This window comes from Marmota flaviventris, chromosome 8 (genome assembly GCF_047511675.1).
Source record: "Marmota flaviventris isolate mMarFla1 chromosome 8, mMarFla1.hap1, whole genome shotgun sequence".
Lineage (NCBI taxonomy): Eukaryota > Metazoa > Chordata > Mammalia > Rodentia > Sciuridae > Marmota > Marmota flaviventris.
Genome location: NC_092505.1, coordinates 110,641,233 through 110,667,340, shown reverse-complemented (window position 1 = coordinate 110,667,340; position 26,108 = coordinate 110,641,233). Strand labels below are relative to the sequence as shown.

At 41.9% G+C, this 26,108-nt stretch overlaps 1 protein-coding gene across 4 annotated transcripts in view; it reads right to left on the bottom strand.

Annotated features, from left to right (window-relative positions):
- Nucleotides 1-26,108, bottom strand: part of Mme (membrane metalloendopeptidase) — a 123,553-nt gene that overhangs the window by 77,132 nt on the left and 20,313 nt on the right. Inside the window, exons 1-3 of one of the 4 annotated variants that reach the window (XM_071615551.1) lie at nt 5,481-5,629; nt 1,033-1,199; nt 149-184 (exon numbers count right to left, since the gene is read on the bottom strand). In XM_071615551.1, the coding sequence (XP_071471652.1) occupies nt 149-184; nt 1,033-1,189 (193 nt within the window). In that variant the 5' untranslated portion in view covers nt 1,190-1,199; nt 5,481-5,629. Of the gene's footprint in view, nt 1-148; nt 185-1,032; nt 1,200-4,853; nt 5,031-5,229; nt 5,280-5,480; nt 5,630-26,108 lie in introns of those variants that run through there. The other 3 variants (XM_071615552.1, XM_071615550.1, XM_027933692.2) reach the window with 3 other exon arrangements.

The following is a 26,108-nucleotide window of genomic DNA, read 5'->3' as shown; positions in this document are numbered from 1 at the left end:
CTTCAATGCATTTTGGTATTTCTTGATTACAGACACAAAAATAAGTGGTCTATAATGAGGAAGAATATAAACAAAGCAAATGTGGAGATACATCTATTAGCATTTTGTTTTCAAATGTTATACATTAAATGCAAAGACAATTGCTTACCTGATCTGATGCAGTCTGATGATTTGCAAACGCCATCTAGACAAAGAAGAGTATATGCATAAGTATTTGCATGTTTTCTATTTTATCCATCTCTTTTAAAAACTGACCATTAAATAGCAACTCCTTAAAAACCTTATGTTATATATAATTGCCAATGGCTAGAAAATAATAGAGGGAGAAGATAGGAAAATCCTAAATTTTAATTTGATTATGAAGAGAAATGTGTTGTTATTATTATCTCTAAAAACTAAGCCTTAGGCCTGACTAATTGAAATAATCAGTTGTTCCAGTTATCTTTCAGTAATCACTTTTTCCCATTAAAGAATCTTTGCTAATCCCTATTGTGAAAAATGTCCAAGACTCAAATTAGACTTCTTAAATTCCTGTGAAGCTCTTCAGAATTTCCATGACACAGCAAAAATTGACTAATTGCTAAGGCTGGCCATAAAACTATGTATATTTTAATAAAATAAAATTATATACTAGGGGGCTGGAGTTGTGGCTCAGTGGTAGAGTGCTTCCCTAGCACGTGTGAGGCACTGGCTTTGATCCTTAGCACCACATATAAATAAGTAAAATAAAGGTTTTGGAAAAAAAAAAAAAAAAATATATATATATATATATATATATATATATATATATATATATTCATAAAGTAAACATGAAGGCCCTAAATATATTTGGCAATTAACAACTTTGCTCCAACATAAAAGGCAGTGTATTTGAGCCAACTCAAGTTCATTGTTTCAACACACAGGTGTTACACTGTACAAGTGAATCCTGTGTTGCCATATGTCTCTGTTCTTAAGGTATGGGTGACGGCAGGAGCAGGAGATGGAGACCCTTCTCTTTGCCCTGCTGACACCCAGCATGGGGTCACTCACCGTCATAGGTTGCGTAGAGCGCGATCATGGTCACGGCTATGATGGTGAGCAGCAGGACGAGGACCGAGAGGCTGATCTCCAAGGGGGTCCATCTCGGCTTCTTTGGCTTTGGAGTGTTGATATCAGTTATATCCATCTGACTTTCCGATCTTCCCATCACCTAAAATCTGCAGATAAACACAAAAATCTTAACAAATAGATAAGAATAAACTGTGTATAATTTTATAAATGTTTAATGTGGCTCGATAAAAGTAAAAGGTTAATTTATTTTAGATTAGAAATAAAAGTTGTTGTTGAAAAGTCAAAATGTAGATGCTGAAAGCAAAGAATATACAGCTATGTGAATTCCACAGGCCCCAGTCACAACCTTTCTGTTTTGTTTTGCTGTCACTGAAGATTCCAGCAATGTTATACAAAGCGAGTTTGTTAGACACTCACATAGTTTTAATGCAGAAGTTCATAAGCAAATAAGGGGCTGTACCATCATTAAGAAAGCTTACAACTCACTCTTGTGAACTTTGGACTAATGTCAAAGGTGGATTTTACATCTTGCTCCAGTGGTTTATTTTACAAGCTCAAAATCAATGACTAATACCTTGAGGTTTTGACTAAGCAATAATTTGATTGAAATATGATTACAGATAGAAAACAAAAGGAACAAACACTTGAGGTAGTTTAGTCATAAAAACAACTTTTGTTTTTACAGCTCAAAATCACTACTCCTGCTGATAGAGGCATCAGTTAACTGGTCAGACAACATTCTGAAGACGTCAACTCAGAGACCAAAAGTCAGTGGAATGAAAGATATTAGCCATATCAATGATTCTTTTGCAACCAAAGGAAAGAAAACATGATCAAAAAAGCCTACCTTGCAGATTAGGGTATCAGCCCTTAAGCCAAATATTTAACTTATATAAATTAGTGTTATTCCTTCTACCAACTATAGCTGACATCTAGTGGGTTCTTTCCATGTGCCAGCATCAGTTCTTAGAGTTTTCCACAACCTGATTCATTTTACCTCCACAAGGTGGATATTAATATTCCAATTCTAGGAAAATAGGCCACAGAGAAGTCAGGTAACTTGTCCAAGCCCACACAGCAAGTCAACATTCTTTCTAAGAGACACACGTGGTCATGTTTGAAATATAACCAACTGCACCATCATGCAGTAAAAGCTGTCTTACCTCTTAGGCAGAAATTGTGGATACGAACCTAAATATTAAATCGTGGTGCTTCTTTTAGAGGCTTATAAGTTCTTATAAGCCACTTCCCAAAACTTAGTTTAAAAAACTTTAGTTTTTGTGCTTGACGATATGAAAGAACCTCTGAGAGGAACAAATTAGCTGTGGAATTTAGTAGTTGTAGAATTTAGTCCCTAGATTAAGTAACTGCTCAGAAATGTTCTTTCAGATAAAGATCTTTGTTGAATTCACACACACAAGTCCCTGAGGGTGTGTTTTGTAGAAACTGAGCCACCAGAGAAAGGAGAAACAGACTGGCCATTTGAGGTGTGGTCTGGGAGACCCAGCAGACAATAAGGTGCTCATTTCCTCCAGGGAGTCATTAATAAGTGAACCATAACTGGACTTTACAGTCCTGGATGCAAAGTCTTAAGCACTCTGTCCCTTTGATTACATGAGGCTATAATCAAGGACAGACTATCAAATAAAAATATTTTATTGAACAATGAAAACCACGTCTGCTCAATGAAAGTGGAATGTAATGTACCTGAATGTTAAAATGTCTTACTTAATGGTTATGTAACTCATGCTACTTTAGTAGCACAGCCCCTGGGGTTACAATATGGAATTGCATTGACTGTAGTTCTAATTTAATAGAGGTGACAGTTGGGCAAAGAAAAGGCAGGAACAAATTTAATACCTGGACACTCTACAGAGAGGCAAACAATCAAATGAGTAATTCTCCCAGTCCTCTTCAATTTCTAGTCCTGCCTTAAAGAACACCTAAATATTAATCACATCTGCTTTAGGATTTCTCCGAAATTTCTCTCCTCCTGCTCTAGTAATATTTCAGAAGACAAATCAAGAGACATGTTTTACTGGGTTAAAAAAAAAAACTTTCTTATTTTATTTATTTTTCTTTCTTTCTGAGAAACATGACTCAGTGTCTCTGTAAAGTAAACTTGAGACTGGGGAACCAGGGCAGTGCTCTTTGGCACCACCAAGCTTCCCAGTGTGGCACAGCTGGTGGGCAGGCATTTCTTGCTCCCTCTGGGCTACCTTCCTGGGATTCTCCCCCTTATCCTTCAGCATGGAGAGTGGAGGCAGCCGCAGGAACAGCTTTGGGGAAATTCAGGTAGCGACCCAGGTTACTAGCCCTTGGACCTTCATCAAAAGAATGTCATCTTGAGTCACCAGCAGACTTTTTCTCCATCTGTTCCTCTTAAAAAGCTTTGTAGATTCTTTTTGCCCTTAAGTAGCACTTTTTAACAGTATTGAGCAAAAGAGGGAAAGCTGCAAGTTTAACCTCTTAATTAACTTTGCCATTCATTTTCATTTAATTCCAGATGATAAGCCATTTTCTTTGAAGGAAACAGGGGTCAGGATACTGAACCTCAGGAAGGGACATAGCACTAAATCCTAGTTACCTGAACTTCCAATTTAATCATATACAACCACATTTAAGAGAGAGGGCTAAAGGGCACATGGAAATGAAAAAAATATGAAAATTATATAAAGTTGATACTTGGATTCTCATATAAAGCAGGATATGCAAAACCATTCCTACATTCTTAAAATACTTCACCTTAACTAGAAATGTGTTAAAAAGCTTCAACTAAAAACCAGATACCACCCCAGAGGGGAGTAGATGATTAGAATTGAGATCTAACCCCAAAAGGACCCTGAAAACTTCAACTTGACATTCTCAGAATTAATTATCATTTTGCTTGAATATAAGCTGAATTCCAAAGCAATATGATGTAGCAATTCTCATTCTCACACTGGTACAGCGTTAAGTATCCATTTATCAGACTGTCAAATCATGAAACCTGGAGGATAACCCATTTGTCCAAGGGAGATCTGAGTCTAAGCAATTTCATCTTCACAGCATATTATAACATTAACTTATTTCTACAAGTCCCTGAGGTTTGCTAGGCAATGACAGTTTGCATTCATGGAAACTGAGGCACAGAAAAGCAAAACAGGTTCCATATTGAGGCTGCAGAAGCTGAGGAGGAGGGCACTCAGTTGAAATCCCCACATTTCCCACACATCAATTAAGCCAGTGCTTCCAGGGTCTGAAGTATGGAGTCCTGGACACAAAGTCCCAACAACATCACTCCCAGAGGCACAGGGCATCCAGTCTGAGAAACTACAATATCGTTTTTTAAAGAGCTGGAACCCAGCAAAAATGCAAGGGAGTGAAGCTACACGCTCTCAGAGCCTATTTGCTCTGAGTAGGAGCTTCCAAATGCTGACGCTGCAAGCCAGATACTAGTTTCCAGTTTAATAAAATTGCCATTTGAATCACATATGGAGGAGAAATAGACTTGATTGAGAGGCTGAAGAGGGATGATCGGTTGCAATTACCCTTATTTTAAAACAGTACAAATAGACTGAAACTGGTTAAGTAAGGAAAAGGTCTTTCAAAAAAACTTCCATCTACAAAAGAAACACCCTCCATGCCGCACCAACCAACCCTTGTGAGATTTAAGCATAAATTATATAATAGGAAATCAAGGTTCAAAGCGAGACGAAGAGGTGGAATCATGAAAAGATCTTCAGGTTAAGAAAAGAAAAAAAATAGAAAAGTGAGTTAAATGAGGAGAAAATCCGACAGAAACCAAAATGAAAACAAACCTTGCTTTTTTAAAAAACCAGTGTCTGTACAGCGGAATGGCAAATTCCCAGCCCCCAAATCAACCCCGGTGCAATTTGGTAGCGCAGATCTCGGTAACCAAACATAACTCCCAGGCAGAGGCTGCAGGGAGCTATGGAAATGAACCTGGAGAGTCGACCTGACATCACTCGCAGAGCCCTCCTCCCAGGCACCCTCGGCCCCTTCCCTCCCCTCCCCTGCGCTCCGCTCTGGTCCCGGCGGCGGCTCCTTCCCAGGGCACGCCTCCTGCGCCCACGCCGCGGGGCGAGGGGCGCCCGCCGCTGCCCGCGCCCGCCCAGCGCCCCGGGCGACCCCTGCGCCCCAACCCCGGGTGCAGCCGGCCCTCCCGGGACTCACCAGCACGATTCGGGAGAAGTTGGAGGCTGAGCAGACACATCCCGACCAATGAGCGCGCGGGGCGGGCGGCCCGGAGCTTCGCCGAGCGCCCGTCGCTCCGTGCGTCCCCCAGCGCCCCGAGGCGCGCGCTCCGGCCGGCCGGGAGCGCCGCGCCAAGGCTGGACTCCAGGGAGCGATCGGCCCGGGGCGGCCGGAGCGACAGGGCGACGGCGAAGCCCGGCATCCCTCGGACCCGCGCGCGAGGGACTCACCGTGGCCTCTCAGCAGATCCCGCGCGGGGAGTTGGGCGGCTGCTCCCGCCTGCGCCCGGCCGAGCTTCGCCACTTGCACATCTCCGCGCCCCGCGTGTCTCGGCGCGCTCAACCCCGCCTCGCAGCCGCAGGACCAGCGAGAGGAGCAGTTCCCTGGGTGACCTGAAGGTTTCCGCTAGGTCTCCCAAATCCTGCCTCATCACGCGAGGGGGCCGGCACGGGGCGGGGGCGGCGAGAAAGTCCCGTCTCCGGGTCCCCCACCTCACCATTCCCAAAAGGGCCTTGCCAAACATTCTTGGAATTGCTTAGCTTGGGGCTTTCAAGAAAACAATGCACCGGCTCTTCGGGATTCTGTAGTGCGGGTGAAGGTCCCTTGGCCTCCCTAGTGGACTCGGGCAGTAATGCTTCTCCTTCTCGCTCGCCTTCGCTCCTGCTCGTCCCTTTCCTCCTGCGTCCAAGCTTCCTCCCTCCCTCTCTCTATTGATTTTTCACTCTCCTCCTCCTTTGTATTTCTTTCCTTTTCCTCCATCCTTTTCCTTCTCCTTCTCTTCTCGTCTCCCTTTCTTTTTCTTTCTCAGAGCAACACGATGTCAGGATTTGCACTGAAACTCTCCACTCCCGCCTCCTGACTCTGAGGCATCTTCTACCTGTGTGTGTGTTTGGGTTGCGGGTTACAGGGTGGGGAGTGAGAAAGACCGAAATAAAATGCTAAAGTGCGCCTACCTACTAAAATGAGCTGGGGTGTGTCGGGACCCTTGTCAATGTCATGCTGCTAAGCAGCACACACCATTTCGCTTAAGACACTGAGATTCCTTCTTGAGCATTAGAAAAACAAAGAAGTACTTTTTGCACAAAGGAGGACCTTTATTAAAACTGCTTTTCACAGTTATAATTGCCCAGAAGCCAAGGAGGTCAGATATATATGCATATTTTTTTTATTGCACTACTGGGAATTGAACCCAGGGGTGTCCTATCACTGAGTGCCATCCACAACTTCATATTTTTAATTTTGAAACAGGGTGTCTCTAAGTTGCTGAGGTTTGCCTTAAACTTATGATCCTCCTGGCTTAGCTTCCTAAGTACCTGGGAGTACAGGAGAGCTACACACCCCTCAGCTGCTTCCAGTATTTTTAATGCCAAGTGTATAAATCGCTTTAACAATGATCCTTTTCCTTCTTTGGATTAAACACACACACACACACACACACACACACACACCCCCCACCCTGGGAAATTAACTCTGAAATACAACTGGGTTTTCCTGAATTTGGAATTACCTTTTAACATCAAAATGATTTACTGCTATAGAGCAGTCCCTTCACACTAACAAATTTTATGGGTTTTTTTTCATAGTAGAGAAAACTGAAAAGCAAGGAGAAAAGGTAATACATGCTTAGGAAAGAGTTAAGTGGAATATGATAAAAAGACATTTTTGACCAAATTGCATTGCTATACTGTATGTGTGCAAATATATAACAAGTTCTGTTTATTATGTATAATTTAAAAGCTCAATTTAAAAAGCAAAAAAAAGAGACATTTTGAGAAAATTAATATGGAGAATATCAATTTTCTATTAATACAGAAAATTAATCTAGAGTAATCTGGTGCATGATCTTCACAAGTACTATCCACACCTCTATGCTCCACTGTCTGTGCAAGTTGCAGGCATAGTACTCATGGCAAATTACAGGTGCGATTTCCTGAAATAAGCACACTTATTAGGTTTCAGCTGGAATCTGAACACAGTTCATTTTGACTCAAATGCTTACTTATCTGTTATTTCCAAAGCAGACTCCCCACCCCCACCCCCGCGGGTGTTGGGAAGCCAAATACTCTAAGCCACCTGAACAAGTTAATTGAACCACCTGATAATGCAGAATAAGCAGGGTGGGTGAGGCGGAGGTTTCCCAGAACTCAGGCACCACTTTTATGGACAGGCCCTTCCAGTATGCTCTGCTGGGTGTGTCACTCAGCATGGAAATTAGATTATAATGAAGTTGGAAGCCGTCTGTGCTCACTCTGGCAGGCTTCTTAGCTCGGAGGGTTTTGGCCTGCCCACCTGAAGAGGACTCTCCAGCCTTAGGCATCAAGAATAAGATTAGGGAAGGGCAGAATGTCAGCTAGGATGCATGGGCAGTACACCGGGAAACAGTTTTACAGAGGAGACACGTAGAAAATTGATTGACTCAGATTCATTTGGCGGGAAATCTAGGTCTTGTAACACTTCATTTCTTAATTTTTAATACTTCTCAGTGAAATTGCCAAAATGTTATTTCAGCTTTACTTAATAACAAGGAATTAAAATGAATTTGAAAAAATAATTTTTGAAAAAATATAGCCAGTTATCAGTTGTTTCATATGGAGCCATGTGCTGAAAAGTTTAATGTAATTCTGATTAACATAATAATGCATTTTTGGTAGAGGGAGTAGCTTAGCCAGAATAATGCAAAAACTTGTATATTGACTGGAAATGCAAATCAAGCTCATATGCCTGGACTGAACCCTCTCATTGGAGCTTTCCAAGTTCTCTAATTTGCATAAAAGTTTTAAACTGAAAAAGTTTCTTTGAAGGTAGTGGCATACCCCTCAAGTTCAAGAACACCAGTTCCCTGCTGATCTCTGGGCCTTGAGCTTGCTAAGTATTTGCTCTGTGACTGACTTACAGCCCCAGCTCTCAGGAATATCTTGATAGCAGAAGAAAATAAGATGGCTTGGTTTGTTTCAGTTATAAACTTTGAACTGACAACTGAAAATGTATATGTAAATGATTTATATTTAATTAAAAAGTCATTAATGAAAAATTTTTAGGCTATTTAGTTATGACCATACATCACAGTTTTATTTCACTCTCCTTGTAAGAAAAAAAATGTAGGGAGAAATTCAAATGTCATCTTGGTGGGGACATTTTACAGAAAGAAGAGTGTAGTGAACTGAGCTGGAATGTACATCAAAAGAAAAGCAAAGCCTTAAGTTACTGCAGGCTTTCACTTTCAGCTGATCATCAACAATAGGGGTGGATCCCTCACTCATTTAACCACAAGATTGAATCTCATTAAAGTTCATTAGAGACTTAAGTAAGGTTTTATCAAGAATGTGAAATCTTTTCCTAAGGAGGTTGTGCAAGTTGGAGATAATTTCTCTTCTAAAGGACCTCTAGATTCTTCTAGTAAGTAAAATCACAGAACTGAGGTTTCCTGAGGCTATTCAAGGTCACTCAGGCTGGTCAATTGCAAGAATAAGGGAGAGAGTCCCCATGCAGGTGGCCATGCTGTTATTAGCCATGCAGTGACTCAGTTCTGAGAAATGGGAATGACCCAGAAACCTAGAAGGTGTAAATTGCTGTCCGGGAGCAATCTATCTATCTCTGAGAGCCTCACCAAACCTAAATGACCTAGGACTTCCTTTAACAGGACTTGGAAGTCCTGGGACTTCTACAAAGTCTAGTCCCGAGCAAGGTGAAAACTCAGAGCAGAGAGTCCTTCAGAGAACTGGGACAGGGAGAAGAAACATCCACAATAAACTATGGAGAAACACACACCAACCTCATCGCGCTAACTGCTGGTCCCCCAACCACCTCTGGCAGAGTTGCTGGGGTGTCAGTCACGTACTTCTAGAGAAGGTAGACCTTTTTCCAAAAGGTTGACAAAGTGTACCTTTTATTCAAAACTGTATTCTCATCTCCACCACACCCCCCTCCTCGCTCTCTTTAGCTTGAACTCAGGCTAGTAAATTTACAACAGAAATTTCCTGTGAGAATTCATGATCAGCCCAGACCTTAGATATCTGAATATTGGGCTGAAAATTCCCAAGTTAAAAATATAGTCAAGTGGTCCCAGTTGGACTGAGCCAAATTTAAAAAGAAAAAAATGGACAGAATTGCCACTATCTAACTCCTACTGCAGGCACTTCTTGAGAATCAATTTATGAATAAAAATGACAATTGATGGAAGATCTGAAATCCGAGAAGGAATGTAGCAGAGTACAGTATTCACACAGGTAAATCTAAGGAAATGTTTACCAGAAAACCATGGTGATAAGAAAAGTTTATGGATCTTAGCAATCAATGAAGCTGGGTGCATTGGTGCACCCTGTATTACCAGAGACTAGGGAAGCTGAGGCAGGAGAATCACAAGTTCAAGGCCAGCCTCAGCAACTTAGCGAGATTGTGTCTCAAACAAAAAAATAAAAAGGGCTGGGAATGTGGCTCAGTGATAAGTACCTCTGGGTTCAATCTCCAGTGGGAAACCAATAAGAAAAATTAAAATAAACTAAAATACTAGACAATGATATATGCCGCAGTCTGGCTGGGCACAAATAACGGAGCCGCCAAAAGCCTTGTAGGTTCAAACAGCAACTCTTTATTCCCGAACTCACCTGCACTCTACACACACTTCCCGGGAACACACTCCCTCCACCGGGCTCCACGCACCAATTCTCCAGGAACCCCCAGGAGAACTCAACGGGAACTCCAAAGTAGCAGGCTCCCAAGGCAGCAGGATCCGCCATAATCCCAGCAGGATCCGCCCTAATCCCGGAGCAGGGTCACCTTTCAACCATTCCCTCTAGCAAAATGCCAGGCGTCATTCCGACTAAACTGTGGCTCTCAACAGATATAGATAGTGTGCAAATTAAGAGAGTATTAATCAAAGTACTCCAAAGTCCTTATATTGTTGGAAAAGAATATAATGATACTGATTAATGTTTAGGTCTTACACTTGAGTACATTAATTGTACTTTAAATGTTACTAGTTTTGTCACTAAAAGGATAAAAAATAGAATACATAAGGTTCAATCTTGCAGCAAGAAAGAAACTAGAATTAAACACAAATCAATTTTTAAAAAATAATGAAAGAGAAAAATTAAATATTAAAAAGGGCATATAGGAATACAGAATAAGATGATAGAAGTAAATAAAAAAGTGTTCATCATGGTAAATATAATTGGATCAAATTCTCCAGTTAGAAGACAAAGACTGAAATAAAACAAAATTTGGCTATCCCTGTTTAAAAGAGACACACCTTAAAAATTAAGATTTAGAATGGTTGAAGTCAAAAATGATAGAAAAGCATAAGCAAATGTAACCAAAGGATTGTCAATGTAGCAATATTATAAGATAAAATAGACTACAATTTTACCCCCAGAAAGAGTAATCAATTCAGCCAATGGCATAGTCCTAAACTTGATTACATGTAATAACACAAATTTTAAGTCTATACTTCAAAAAGTAAAATGAGGACAGGGGAAACTGATAAACCACCATAGTGATGGGTGATTTTGAAACAGATGTATTTGATAAATCAGATGCACAAATCAGTACCTGTATAGAAAGATCTGAATAAAGTGTTAAAAGATCAACTAGTGGAAATATGTAGAGCTTTTTGTTCAATAAATGGAGAACACTTGCTTCTCCTTCCCCCCCCCCCCATGTATCTAAGGAATATTTAAAAACATTGATTATGTGCTAACTGCAAATTTTCAATGAATTTCCAAGACTCTAATTATAAGTAATACATCTTGAACCTTAAGATAACTCAAGAGAAATGAAGTCACATGTACATTGGAAGTCAAAAGATGCAAACAAATAATTTAAAATAACACATGAATCCAAGATGAATCACAATAAAAATTTCAAAAATTTGTATCTGAATGTCAATGAAAATGCTATCTACCAATGTATATCAAAATTTGTAGTCTTAAATGCTTTTTACTTAAGAGGAAAAAAAGCTAAGATATATTAAAATGAGTATATAATTTAAGAAGTTAGAAAAAGAACAGAAAGAATCTTAAGAAAGCAAATTGAATGCAGATGTGTATAAAAATGAAAATTAAAAAAAAAGAAACCATAAAAATACAAATTTGTTTACATTAAGTATTTATTTTAGAGGGTGTAGACAGTGCAGTTTAAAAAGAGAGAGAAAAAGGAGAGAGAGAAGAAAGGAAAATGATAGAAGGAAGTAAATAGGAATAACAAAACTCATCCATGAAAATGGGATGATCTTCAATATTGAAAAATGAAGGCAGTGTATATAAGATTACCATCTTTATAGGAAAGTAATGTGATTTTTTTAAGATTAATATTAATAAGTTAATTACATTTTTATGTAACAGAAAATGTTAGAAAATATAATCTTAAAAGACTCATCTATAGTATCAAACATATGTATGGATAGATAATACTATAAATGTAAATGTAGACATTTTCCAGAAATAAATGCCAACAGAAATCTTAAAAGTTATAAATTTTGAAAAATCCTGAAGAGCAGGCGATTGTATAGACTGTCAAAGACCAGGTAGTTAACTATGTACCTGGAGTTAAATACTCAACATATTAAAACTATAAATTCTCAAACTGATCTATAGATTGTTATCAACTGAATGCCCAATAGAAATTTTTTAGATTATAATCTAAATAAGCATATTATAAAATGTTTTGTAGAAGAACTAAGAAAATTATAGCCTGGAAAAAAAAAAACAAGGTAGGAGTGATTTAACCTACTAGATAGCTTTCAATATTAATAGTAATTTATTAATTTACTAATTAGTAATATTCAATTGGCTCAGGGAAAATAGATCAATCCCTATATTAGGGATGCAGAAATTGACCCATGCGATAAGGAAATATGGAGGAGCAGAAAGGGGTGGGGTGTGATCTCTCTCTGGCCATTTATGAAAGGGTCATGGCCGACACCCCAGACCCAAACAAAAATATAGTGAACGACTTGATCACATGTTTCCCCATCCTGGGGTGCTTCAGAATGCACATCCAAAGACCCAGCTGAACTGTCAACTTTTATGCCTAGTTTATTTTATTATTATTTTTTTAATTTCGTTTTTCCTTGTGCAATCCTGAAGTCATTGATCCATTTTGAGTTGACTTTGGTGCAGGGTGAGAGCTGGGATCTAGTCATATTCTTATGCGTATCTAGCTGTCCCAGCACCATTTGTTAGAAAGACTGTCTTTTCTCCAATGCATGTGTTTGGCCCCTTTGCCAAGGATCAGATGGCTGCCTCTGTGTGGGTTTGTCTCTTTGCCTTCTAATCTATTCCATTCATCCGCATGTCTGTTTCTACGCCTGTGCTGTGCCATTTTTTGTTACTACAGTTCTATGGCATAATTTGAAACTGGCACTGTGATGCCTTCAGCATTGCTCTTTTTACTGCTTAAATTACTTTGGGCTATTCCAGATCTTTTATTCTTCCGTATTTTTATTTGGATTTTAGGATTATGCTTAGTTTTGAAGAAACATGACTGGACAAAGATCTGATGTCATGCTAATAGACCGAGTGGGGAACCCAGCAAGCCCTGTCTGTCCAGTTTCTTACTGGCCCCTCAGTGGTAGCATCCCCTCCTCCACTTGCCCCACCCAAACTGCCTTGCTACAGGGCAGAAACTTTCTGAAATGAGGTGTAATGAGGTTCTTAATTTCCCTATGGCTGGCCGTGGGGAAGAGGAATTCTAGTTTCTACAACTTGCCTTAGGAAAGAATAAGGGATAAGAGACTGGAGGACAAAGAGGGGAGAAAATTTGCTTCTGAGGTTGCTTTTGACAATCCGGCAAAATATCTAAATACCTGTTTAAAAAGGATTTAAAATTCTTTAAAAGTCTGCTGAGACCTGCAGACAGAAAAAAAAATACTGCATTCCTATATTATAAAAAAAATTAGTTCTACATGAAATAGGGATTTAAATGTGACAGGTGTAGGTTTATTTAAAAAGTGCTCAAAGTACCAGGAGTACACGGAGGATGGGCTGGCGATGGAGCTCCAGGTACCGCACAAGCTCAGCACATGAGAGACCCTGGCTTCAACCCCTGGCACGGGAACGAAAACAAACACAAAACTGTGCATTAGTGAACAAATTTGGAAACATGCTATCTGCAAATGTTGAAGGAGCACATGACTCAGAACCATGCAGTTTCCCTTTCAGGCGTTCACTTCAGGAAAAACCTGGAGATAGGTGAGGATTTCACAGCAGCATTGTCTATACTATTTTTTTTTTAACAACTGAAAGCACAGAAGTGCATTAATGGGAGAAAGGACAAAATATTGTAATACATGCATAAAATGGAATACGGTCCAGAATGCAAAATAACCAGCTGCGACTAAACAAATCAATATGGGTGACTCGGGGCAAAATAATGTTGACTAGAATAGCAAGCAACCCCTGTGCATGGTATTATAGATGCAAAGAAAACAAAAAGATGAACCGATTATGTAATCAAGGAATCCGCAATTTAGTGGGTAGAAGAAATCCAAACAAGCATTTACAATAGAATATGTTGATTTTCATAATTGAGTTACAGGCAAAGTTCGCTGGAAATATATGCAAGGGCAACTTTTTGCCATTGGGTGTGTCAGAACACTTTATCCTATAATGTTTTTTATTTGATTTGAGGAATGAATAGGAATTTTCTAGATAAAGGAGGTGACGAGGGCGTCTCCCTTTTGAGAGGGAGAGAGAGCATCAGGAACAGTGGCACATTCTCTGTGTCTTGAATATTGTGTGGGACACAGCAGAAGGGAAGGTATGGCTGAGATGCAAAGGTAGGGAGACGGAGGAGAGAGAGGAAGCAGTTTCTTGAGGGCTGGCTGCAGAACAATAAGGTGAACACCACGCAAAAGGGTTTACATTTTCTTGCCTGCAATCCAAAGACATTTTGTGCAAAAAGGTCAGAGTGGTTCCCGCCAATGCCTGCCCCAGTGGTGGGAACGGGAAGGCTAGACAGATAGGGTAAGGGTGGAGACAGGGAGCGCTTCTAGATCTTCTGGATCCAACAGGAAGCTCTGTTGGAGAGCCCGTGCCATCATTCTTATGAGAGACGTTTTGAAAAATAAGTAAATGATCTAAGGCAAGCAGAGGAGAGATTTTTGCGGTAGGATCCACAGGACTCGGGGGTTTTGTTTGTTTATTTTTGTTCTTTAAATCTTGAAGGTAGAGAAGAATCAGGAATGACTCTTTGGGTTTTGAGCAAAGGGGAAGCTCTGCCCCCTCACTGAGAGGGAAAGCTGGTGGTGGCGAGCTGGTGTGAGGTGTTGGACATCCTCAAGGTAGCACTTCTGTCACGAGGGACCCTGACAGCGGGACGTCTGTTGCTTCTGACAATTTGGTAAAATGTCTGACCATTTTTGAATGCCACATGCACTAACTGTGAAGGTGGACGCATCTGACTACAATATTATGACTTCAAGCCTCATTGGAGAAAAACAAAAACAAAGATCCCACAAGTGACTATTTTGAAAATAGTCACTGACCAAGCAGTTTCTCAACTGAATATAACTGAGTCACTGGAAATTAAATTTCAAAATGTGGCATTGAGCCAGTTCTCTGGCTAAGCTCTTCCAGGTGCTCTGATGTGATGGGGCAGGAAAGTTCCTACCAGGGCAGGCTTCCCCTTCCTCACCTTAGGGTGCCACTCCGTTTCATTTCAAAGCACTTCATCCCCCCACTCTCCCAAGAGGAGTGTATGTCTCCTCCCAGCCACACGTGTAGACCCTGGCACTGGCCATATGCAGCTCATATGGACACTTGGCATCCCAGACCTGGAACGGACTCCAGCTCAGAGGGAGTCTGCTTCAGAGCCCTGGGTGGCCAGAGCACCTCTGCATCTGATTCACTCAGGCTGGAGCTCTCTGCTACATCCCCCTGGGGGTTCCATGGTCCTGATCCAGGAGGTGAGAGGAGGAGATGAACACTGCACCCCAGCAGCCCTGGAAAGAATCTGAACACCTGTTTTCCTCGGGGCACGGTGGTTCAGCTTCGCACGGTTAACCTTTAAATCTCTCTGGTTCTTTCTGACTCTGATCATGGGCATAGATGCTAATTCCAAATAGTTGAAACTAGGGGAAGCAATACAAAGAAATGCAGCTTCTAATAAACCCTTGAGTTGGAAGTTTTAGTCTTTCCTTGAGATAATCACATTCTATGTGTAATCAATTCCCAACTACTCTTGGATCTGTGACATTTCCAGAAGTGCCAAGTGAAACAGAAATATCTGGATTTTAGACTCTTGTGTTTTACGCTCTATTAGCACGTGGGATCATACCAGTTCTTTTGCAAGGATGGAGCTTGTCTTCAACCCAGCGTTTTTAATTCTTTCCCTCAGGCAGTCGGCTCTCGCACGGAGAATCCTTCTTAACTCAGATTGTTAGACTTCACTACATTCTTTAAGTCTGAGTAAACAGAACACTTTAAAATTAAACCTTATTTATGCAGGCAAATGTGTGTGCCCTGTGCCTTTTAGTGTTTTCAGTCATCTCTTGGAATCCCCTGGAGACTGGGTTCAGAACCCCTGCAGATGCCAAATTTGGGGTTGCTTAAGTCCCCTGTGTAAAGAGGCATAATATTTGCATATGATGGGCTGGGGATGTGGCTCAAGTGGTAGCGCACTCGTCTGGCATGTGCGGGGCACTGGGTTCCATCCTCAACATCACATAAAAATAAAATAAAGATATTGTGTCCACCTAAAAATAAAAAATAAATGTTTTTAAAAAATTAAAAATATTTGCATATGACATAACACATTTCTCTGTACACTTGAAATCATCTCTAGGTTCCTTATAATACCTAACAGAATGCAAATGTTGTGTAAACAGTGGGTATACTGCATTTCTTATTTGTATTATTGTGTGTTGTGTTTTTTTAATATATGTATATATATATATTTTTTTTTCCAAATATTTTCCATCTCTGTTGGTTGAATCCATGGGTATGGAATATGAGGTTATGGAAAACTGACTGTACTTTCATGAAAATGTTTAAAATATCCCAATGCCAAATATAAAGAAAAGCAGTTCTCATTATTACAAGATTTTTTTTTTTTTTCTGCAATACTGGGTATCGAGCCCAGGGCTTTGTGCATATGACACAACTGCTCTACCACTGAGTTACATTTCCAGCCATTCTCATTTTGAGACAGGACATCCATAAGTTACCCAGGCTGGCCTTAAACTTGTGACCTTCTTGCCTCAGCCTTCCAAATCACCAGGATGTGCACCACCACGCCCAGTTTCCAAGCTGCTTTTTAATGTATAAAGTCTTTTCAACTATAGTGATGCTATTTCGTAAGTGTATCTAGTGCATATGAGTACACTCTAACTTTTAAAACTAGGTAGGCCATAAAAAAAAATGTGAAGAATTAGTAGGACCATTTGATTACTTCCTGATCATACATAACTGTAAAACAACTCCAAAACATGAAATGGTGTGGTTTGTCTTGGTTTTGCCCCTATCACACTGGCTGCATCGTTCTGGAAGAATTGTCTGTTCCCCTCATCTGCCTGTGACGTCTAACGGTTGTCATTACTAAGGGAAAACAATCTTACTTCCTGGTTGTGCCCATGTCCTGCGGCTGTGGAGCTGGGCAGGGTGGCAGTCCTCAAGGGGGTCTTTCTGCTGGGAATCACTGACATCACACAGACGAGGGGTAGGCTTCACACAGTCTACCAGGTCCTCACCTGACAACCTGATGGCATTGCCTTTACGCATCTGGAACTCAAGAGAGTCTCATCCTGTGAAGGAATTCAGACGCATTTATTTCTCCAGTAACTCTTTGAAGTAGGTATCAATAAAAGTTAAAAAAAAAAAAAGAAAAAGAAAGAAAGAAAGAAAATAGGGCCTCTCTATGAAGTAATGTTTTCTCTTCTTGTGTTACCACCAGTAAAAGTTTGGGACAGTTTCACAGCAAGGGGGGTGGTTAATATGCTTCTGAGGTGCCTCAGAGGAAAAGGGCCAGGTGAGTCAGGACACTTGTCACAGGGATGTGGCAGCCGCTTGTGGGCCCGGCCCTCTCCTGGGCTTTGGTCAACCTGTCCCCTTCCCACTGTCCCCTCCAACTGTCCTCTTGCCCTCTTTCTGAACACAGGCTTTCTACTCCTGGCCCTCGGCCCTTCCTCGGGTATAATCCAGGCTTCTGGAGTCTTGAGTTCTCCTGGCTTCCACAGCACTTGCCAGGCCTCTCTTCCTGTCTGCCTGCTGAATGAGGCTGTCCCTGCCTTGGTCCCCTTCCTGCCTTTTCTTCCTTGGTGGTTTCTCCCTATGCTGTTGTGTCAGCCTTTGTCTCAGAGCAGGCAATGCCCACACCCACGCAGGTTAGCCCGACGTATTGGCCACCTCAGTTCCCGAGCAGGCGTTCCTAAGGCAGGGGCAGCACGCACAGGGGGTCTGGGCTGCACACAACCAAGTGGCTCTCGTACTCCTTCATTACCCCACACAGTCAGTTTCCAGGTCCTAACATTCTCCTCTCCACAGGGTCTCCTCAATCCATCCCCCATGTTCCACTCTCAAGGCCAACACTGGCCAGGGTGAACTTCATTCTCTTATTTTGCCTGAACTGTTATTCTAACATTTTAACCAGTATCCTTACAAAGACAGGGCTTCATTTTCATTTCAATTCATTGTTCACATTACTTCCCAGTTGATTGTCTTAAACAGAAGCTCGGATTTTTTTTTTTTTCAAAACTGTTCAAAAACTTTCAATAACCCCCTAGTGCTACAAAATTCTATCTTTTCTTAGTTCACTCATGTGAAACCAACTTTAACAAAACTTGTGCTGGCTAAATATATGGGGGGCCTGTTTGAATGGGAGATGCTGTTATAAGTACAGAGAACTGAAAAACACCCAGCTTGTTAATACAACCAGTGACCCTGTACGGGAGCTGCCTATAATATCCAGTTTTGGGGGAGTTATGTTTCTTTCAATAGCTTTATGATGCAGTTTATTGTTATACAATAAACTGCACATATCCAAATGTACAATTTGATATATTTTGACAGATGCATGTATCCCTGAAAGAATTACACCATCATTATAAGAAATTAATCTGTCACCTTCTGAAAGCACGACCTGCCTATTGGTAGCCTCTCCTTTGTGACCTTGTTGACCTTGCCCACCTCTCTGTCTGCCACTCCATCCTAGTTTGCCTTTTCCTCAATTTTATATAGATGCAGTAATACAATAATGTACTTGCTTTTGCCTCGACGTTTTTTACTCAGTGTAATTATTTTAATATTCATCCCTGTACTAGCAATAGTCAGTGTTTGGACTATGTTCCATGGTCTGGGTGTACCATCATGTGTGTTTGTCTGTGTTGATAGATACTCGTGTTTCCAATTTGGGGCTATTACAGTCAGAGCTACCACAGAGATTCGCGTTTAAGTCTGTGTGCGAGCACCTGATCTCGTCTCTTTTGGGTCCTGTTGCTGGGAGTGCAGTGGCTAGATAACAAGGCGGTCATGTTCCCTGCTGCTGCCATCTCATCACCTTGGACAGACTGCCAGGCTGCCTTCCAACCTGTTGAGCCACCTTATATTCTCACCAGCAGTGTGTGCATTCCACTTGCTCCCCATTCTCACTAACACTGGGTACGGTCATGCTTTTTAATTTTAGCTGTGCTTACAGATGCGGTTTTAATGTGCATTTCACTAATGACTGATGAAGTTGAGAATCTTTTCATGAAGCTGTTATCCATAGATTTTGCTTGGTGAAGTGTCATTCAAAAAAAAAAAACATTTTAAAAAGAAAACATTATAGTTAAATCTATTTTTTTTGGTACCAGGGTGTTTTTTAAATATATTTTTTTAGTTGTTGATAGACCTTTATTTTACTTACATATTTGTATGTGGTGCTGAAAATCAAACCCAGTGCCTCACACGTGCCAGGCAAGTGCACTACTGCTAGCCACAGCCACAGCCCAGTACCAGGGTTTTAACCCAGGGTACTTAGTTCTTTTTTTTTTTTTTTGATATTTTATTTAGACAGGGTCTTGCTGAACTGCTTAGAGCCTCACCAAGTTGCTGGGGCTAGCTTTGAACTTACAATCCTCCTGCCTCAGCCTCCCAAACTGTTGGGATTACAGACATGTGCTAAATTTTTTAAATATATAAAAGCATCTCTATTTTGTCTTTGAATTTTTTTTAATAGATTGTATTTTTTCTTTAATTATCATTGGACTAATGACTATAAGAAAAGATCTTTGGAGAGTTTGTTGGAAGCTCAAGAAAAGCCTACTCATTCTCAGCATTGCTACAAGCAGAAAATACATCAGATGAGCCCAGCCTGATATGCCAGTACTTCTCAGGTTGCTCTGTGGTCTCTCCTCAGTGACCTGTAAACCGTGCTCGGAGCTCTGCCAGGGGACGGGCTATGTAGAGGCATTCAATAACGATGAATCCCACTGTGAATCTTGGGATTTCTGCTTTGACTCCTCTTTAGATCCTTCTAGTTAGGTCAGGAAAAAGCCAAGTTGGGTTGGTGTGGCACCTCTGTACCAATCGTTAACCACATCCCTCAGCCAAGGGACATAAGTCCTCAGGCCCAGGGTCGGTGGCAGAGGAGCACATCCAACGAGGATTCTTTTGCTCACATTTTTTTTCATTGTATTTACTTTTATAGCAAGTGACTTAGGTTTTCAACCAATGGATGGTAGTGATGTAAAATTTCATATAAATAAAATATGTATAAAATATATGTTCTGGTAGTACCTGGGATTGTACCCTGGGGGTTTTCCCACCAGCTACCTCCTCAGCTCTTTCATTTTGAGACAGGTTTTACTAAGTCAACCAGGCTGGCCTAGAACTCATGAACCTCCTGCCTCAGCCTCCTGAGTAGCTGGGATTACAGGTGTGCACCACCACGCCCGACTTACATTAAAATATATTTTTAAGTTGAAGAAAGTGAGTTGATTCACGGACAAAATTTACATAAGTATAGCCAATTGCCATGCAGATTTATTAAAAATCATTAATATATGACTGAATTTGGGAGGAAATTATGTAATATTTAGCTGCAAAATATACTCTAAAACTAAAGTCTCTCCATGGCAAACTAGGGTCCCCAAGGAGGTGGACCAGTTGGCTGGTCATGGGCCACAGGCAAGCGAGGAAAGGAAGAGGAGCCGGCCTAGGCAGCTTGGCTGGGACGTCAGCCAGAGAAGCTCATGTTATTTATTTATGAGAAATAGGAAACTTCAGAAAATGTAGGGACAATAGCCATGCATGTTCATATGTGCTCTTATTTCTTTTTACTGGATATTCTTCCCTCCTTCTTCTAAGCTCATTTTCCCCAGGGCTTTCTTTCTCCTTAGTCAACATGCTCAGGTTTTAAGTTAGACAATTCAAAACTTGATGTTGGAGATCGGTGAGGCTCTGTCATGCCCCTTTTTAAGGAAGTAACAGATAAGGAAACAAAACTTCATTTACTTACATAGTTTTCAAGGAGATTTGAGGCTAACGATAGTCTACTCTTTGTTGACAGCTTTGTGGGGAAAGACCCCCCCTCTGCTTTTCCTCAGCTGGGGTCTGAGGGAGCATACTTATGGTACTTATGCGTCTTTGTCTCCTGGGGCCCTTAGGACCAAGGTGAAGTTTGATTGGTTCATTTCACACGTCACGGGCACTTAGGTAAACCTGTGTGCTGGCCACTGGTGGGAGCTTCAGACATAACTCTTCGTGTTCCTGGAACCTCAGAAGGTGCCTGCATTGGCAGGCAGGGCTGTGGCAGGTGTAGTGGGCTGCGCTTGGCTGGCCCTTATCCCAGGTGAGAAGAAGGAGAGAAAGAAACAGGTAGATCCGGGGACACGGAGCTGTGGCCACCTGTACACAGGGGCCAGGCATCAGTGACAAACACGGTGGCTGAAGAGTCCGGGGATTCTCCCTGTGGGTTTAGAGGGAGCATCACCCTGCCACACCTTGCCTCCCATGTGAGGCAGCACGTCTGCCTTAAGACGCTGCTTGCTGTACTTTGCTCCAGCGGCCCTTGGAAGGGCGGTACAGACACGTAGGAGCCTTAGAGTGGAGGGAGGGAGGTCTCCCAAGTAAGGGGACAGACCACAGGACTCTGCCATCATAACACTGCGGTTCTGTGAACAGTGTACCCATGGTCCCACATGATGAGTATGTGCCACAGCCCAGCATGAGCAGTGGACAGAGCCTCTAGCCTTGGCCACAGTCAGCAGCACTGATCTCTGTCCCTGAACCACAGAGCCGTCGTCTTTCTCTCTTGCACATTCTTTTTTCTTTTCTTTCCCTCCCCCCATCTTCTTCCCTCCCTTCCTTCCATTCTTCCTTCTTTTTTCCTTCTTTCCTCTTCTCAGTACAGGGGATTGAAGCCAGAAGCCCTCCACCACCAAGTCGCATCTCTTGCCCTTTTTCTTTTGAGACAGGGTCTCCCAGAGTTTCCCAGACTGACCTAGAACTTGCACTCCTCCTACCATGGCCTCCTGAGTCACTGGGTTCACAGGTGGGCACCACCGTGCCCCACTACCTCCATCTTCTCCTGTGCCTTTCATAATTGAGTATTTTGCAGTTGAGAGTTGCTATAGATATCAAACATACTATGGAAGAACGTTCCCTCAACATGAACCACACCCTTCCCCTGGTGCTCTCTAGTCTAACATGGGCCGGAACACTGTATGTATTCTGATTATTGAGGGGTCTTTTGCAGGTTTCCAATTTAGCACCTTCCTGTGGACTCTGAGAGCAGCCTTGCTCTGCAGGGCTTTGTCTGCCCACTGGCATGAGGAGCAAGATCCCATGTCACCTCTAAGGGCTGAGTGTGGCCAGCTTCCTGCTTCTGGTGGCCTCAGAGTCAGGATGGGTGTGGGCTATTCATAGCTTTTATTTTCTTCTTCACCAGACCAAAGCAATTTTGAGAAAGTTTATAGAGCTGTTTGTCATAGTTTATTCATGGATGCTCATTTCAAGGGTTAAAAAAGAAAAACCTGCAGCGTATCTTATGTAGCTGTGTATATTCCCGCACATGTACTTAACCTAGGTGCACATATTTGTATAAACGGATATAAATGTATAGTGGACAAACTGAGATGAGGAGAAATCAAAGTGTTTTCTGAAATGCTTAGAAGTAATAATGGAAAATCCAAGATAGTAACTTAGGTGCTCAACTCCAAAGTTAGCATTCCTCTATCTGAGTATCACTCTATGGACACAGTGTTCCAGCACAGAGGTTCTCGACCCGCATTTAGCTCACCAGCCAACCTTCAGCAGTGTCTGGAGACATCGCGGGCTGTCACATTTGGGGGGTGGCGTTTCTACTGGAACCTGGTAAGTAGAGGCCAAGATGTACATGAAACTCCTTAGAACAGAGGCGTCCAGGCCAAAGAGCCAATAGACCCCAGGTTAGGAGCTGTCGTCTAGTGTAATGCCTGATATTGAATGCTTTAAAAAAATTTTATATATATATATATATTAGTTGTGGATGGACACAATACCTTCATTTTACTTATTTATTTTTATGTGGTGCTGAAGATTAAGCTTGGTGCCTCGCATGTGCTAGGCAAGCAATATACCCCTGAGCTATATCCCCAGGCCCTACTGAATGCTCTTTATCAAACATTTACTACGTACTAGATGCTGTGCTAGAAAAATCATTTGTCAGCATTGTTTTCTTCACCCTCATTATATCCCTGATTAGGCAGATACTGTTATTTCCTTCTACCCACCATGAAGCTAAGGTGCTGAGATCTGAGCGCTGGTGTCCCCCGAGATTCACGTGTTGAACCTCATCACTGTTGCGGTGACATGCAGAGGTGAGGCCTTAGGGACTTTGTGATGAGGGTCTGCTCTCGTGAAGAGGACGAGCACCCAGGATACCAGGAGCTCAGAGAGCCCGTTGACCTTCCCTACCCTGTGAGGACATGCAGGAAGTGCCGCCTGTTAGGAACAGCCCTCTCCAGACACCAGATCTGCTGGCTTCTCAGCCCCGGAGCTGTGACCAATACATTTCTGTTGTTTATAAGTTGCCCAATCAAAGTGTTTTGTTTTATCCGCTTGCATGGATTGGATTAAGATAGGAGGATTGGAGAGGTGGATTTGAACCAGCAGGTGACAGGGCTAGAACTTAAATACAGATGTGTTTGTTGCTAAAGGCTTTTCCCCCTCCTCTTCCTCCTCCTCCTCCTGCTTCACTCCTGGGAATAGAACCCAGGGACTCGTGCATGCTAGGCAAGTGTCCTGCCACTGAGCTACATCACAAGACCTTATATTTCTTTGTTTTATTTTGAGATAGTCTTGCTGATTTTCTGATGTTGTCCTTGAACTTGTGACCCTCCCTGCTCAGCCTCTGGAGTGGCTGGAATCCCAGGTGTGGCCACTGAGCCACCTAAAGCCTTTGCTTTTAACCATCACATTCTATCTCTCTGACAGGAAGTCGGTCATCATGGGATGAAATGTGATTCTGAATAACCTCCCATTAGAGATGACCTTATGCTTTGACTGCCTTTGCCTGATAACAGCTTTTGTGAACCTTGTGAGACAATGACATGGTGCAGAATCTACTAACACATGCTCACACAACAAGATCAGCCACATAAGGAGCTGAGGATCACTTTACCCTGCCTGAAGAATACACATCTTTGCCTGATTTATACCTTGGAGAACTAGAAATATAATTTAAAAATACTTCAACCTACTTTAAGCTAAAATTTACAAAGTACATCTGTGATCATTTTTTTCAGTAATTTTTATCCAGCCATATAATGATTGAGAACATTAAAAATATATATGAGACTATTTTAGGCTTTTTTGTGTTGCTATAATAGAAGAGCACAGACTGGGTGATTTGTGAACAACAGGAGTTGATTTGGCTCATGGTTCTGGGTCTAGGAAGTCCAAGGATGGGGGGCTGCATGTGGTGAGAGCCTTCTTGCTGTGTTATCCCATGGCAGAAGGGTAAGAGGGCATGCCTGAGCCATGGTGAGAGAGACAGAGATAACTTATACCTCAAGTCCTTTTATGATCCACTTTCACCCATTCATTAGAGAGAAGCCCCAGGACCAAACACCTGCCAGTGGGCCCTCCCTCCCATCTCTGCTGCATCAGGGAGTAAGTTTCTACCAAGTGCCTTTAGGTGGATACATTTAAACAATAACAAGAGAATTTGGGAAGCTGATTTTTTTTTTTTTAAAGGAGTGTGGATCAGTAACAGCACACCACAAAGCAGGACAGAACTCCCAATAGAAAAACAAAAGCAAATATGATAAAATAGTAAAAAGCCATGCGGTCAAAATCCAGAACACAAGGAAATCAAGTGAATAAGAACTCTACTTGGGGGCCTGGGGATGTGGCTCATGCGGTAGCGCGCTTGCCTGGCATGCATGCGGCCCGGGTTCGATCCTCAGCCCCACATACAAACAAAGATGTTGTGTCCGCCGAAAACTAAAAAATAAATATTAAAATTCTCTCTCTCTCTCTCTCTCTAAAAAAAAAAAAAAAAAAAAAAGAACTCTGCTTGGGACTTTGTTCCCTCTGGGGTCCTCTGTCAGTTCTTGTGGAAGCGTCAGGAGCCTGGAATGGAGCATAGCTCAGGGAGGAAAAGAAGAGGCTAGGGGTGCAACACAAAAAGGAAGGACTGGGAAGGAGGACTAGAAAGCCCTTGTTGCTCTGGAATGGAGCCCCGGAGGGCTACAGGCTCAGGATTAGAGTGTCCTGACAGTACTCCATCTCTTTAGGAACTGACCACCCCACTAAATGCGCATCCCTAAAACTGGGTTAAAATACTCTAAGACCCTTAGCTCCTCACCACTAGCAAGAAGTGACCATCAATCCTCTGTGCAGGAATCTGATAGCATACCAGACTTGTAACTGTTTTACCTATAATACTCTATCAAAAACAGCTAGATGCACAGGCAAAGAACAGAAAACCAAGGGAGACCAGGCAGCAACAAATAGTGGAATTATCAGAAATGGATTTCAGAATAATTATGCACATTATGATCTAAACTGTAAAAGAGAAGGTTGAGATTCTTGACATACATACTACTGGAAACTTAAGAAAGAACTAAGTCAAAGTTGAATATAGAATACATGAACTTAAAGCTAAGGGGAAAATAAATAAAACACAGAATGAAACACTGAGAAGCAAAAGGAAGTACCACCGAGAAAATAAGAGGCAGGGAGATTTCCAGATCTACTGAGAGGGGCTAAATACTTGTAATTAGAGCCCTGGAAAGAGGAGAGGGAGAGCATATGGTGGAAGCAGTATGTGGAATAAGGTCTGGGAATTTTCTAAAACTGGTAAAAGCTATCAAAGCAATAGTTTCAAAAGCCAAGGATGAGTTAAAAGGAAAAGAAAGAAGAAAGTTGAGGGTCAAGCTCAAAGACCAAACCTGAGAGCTGGCCAAGGAGCAGAGGGTGCAGGGAGGGTATGAGGAGGTGGCTCTGGTCTTGTCTGCAGTGTCTCATTCCTCTAAAGCTTTGCTTCCCTTCTCTTTTCTCCTCATGTACCTGGTTATTTTGAAGTCCTAGAAGTTGTATATAAAACATTGTAAATAATTCTAGGCCCAATATGATGCCATGGTTTAATGAATTAGTTTCCAACATACAGAGGATTACTTTTGCCTCTTGCTTGGGGTGAGGCAATACTAATCATCTTGATTCTAAGAGCTAGCAATAAGACTCACAGCTGAATTTTCAACAGGAAGAATGGGTGCCTGGAGACAATGGAAAGACTCTTTTCAAAGTTGTGAAAAGAGTGTGTTTTTCAGGGACTGGGGTGTAGATCAGTGGTAGTGCACACACGTGGTATGTGTGATTCCCAGCACTGAAGGAGAAAAGAAGTGTTTTCAAGAATGAAGGCAGGGCTGGGGATGTGGCTCAAGCGGTAGGATGCTCGCCTGG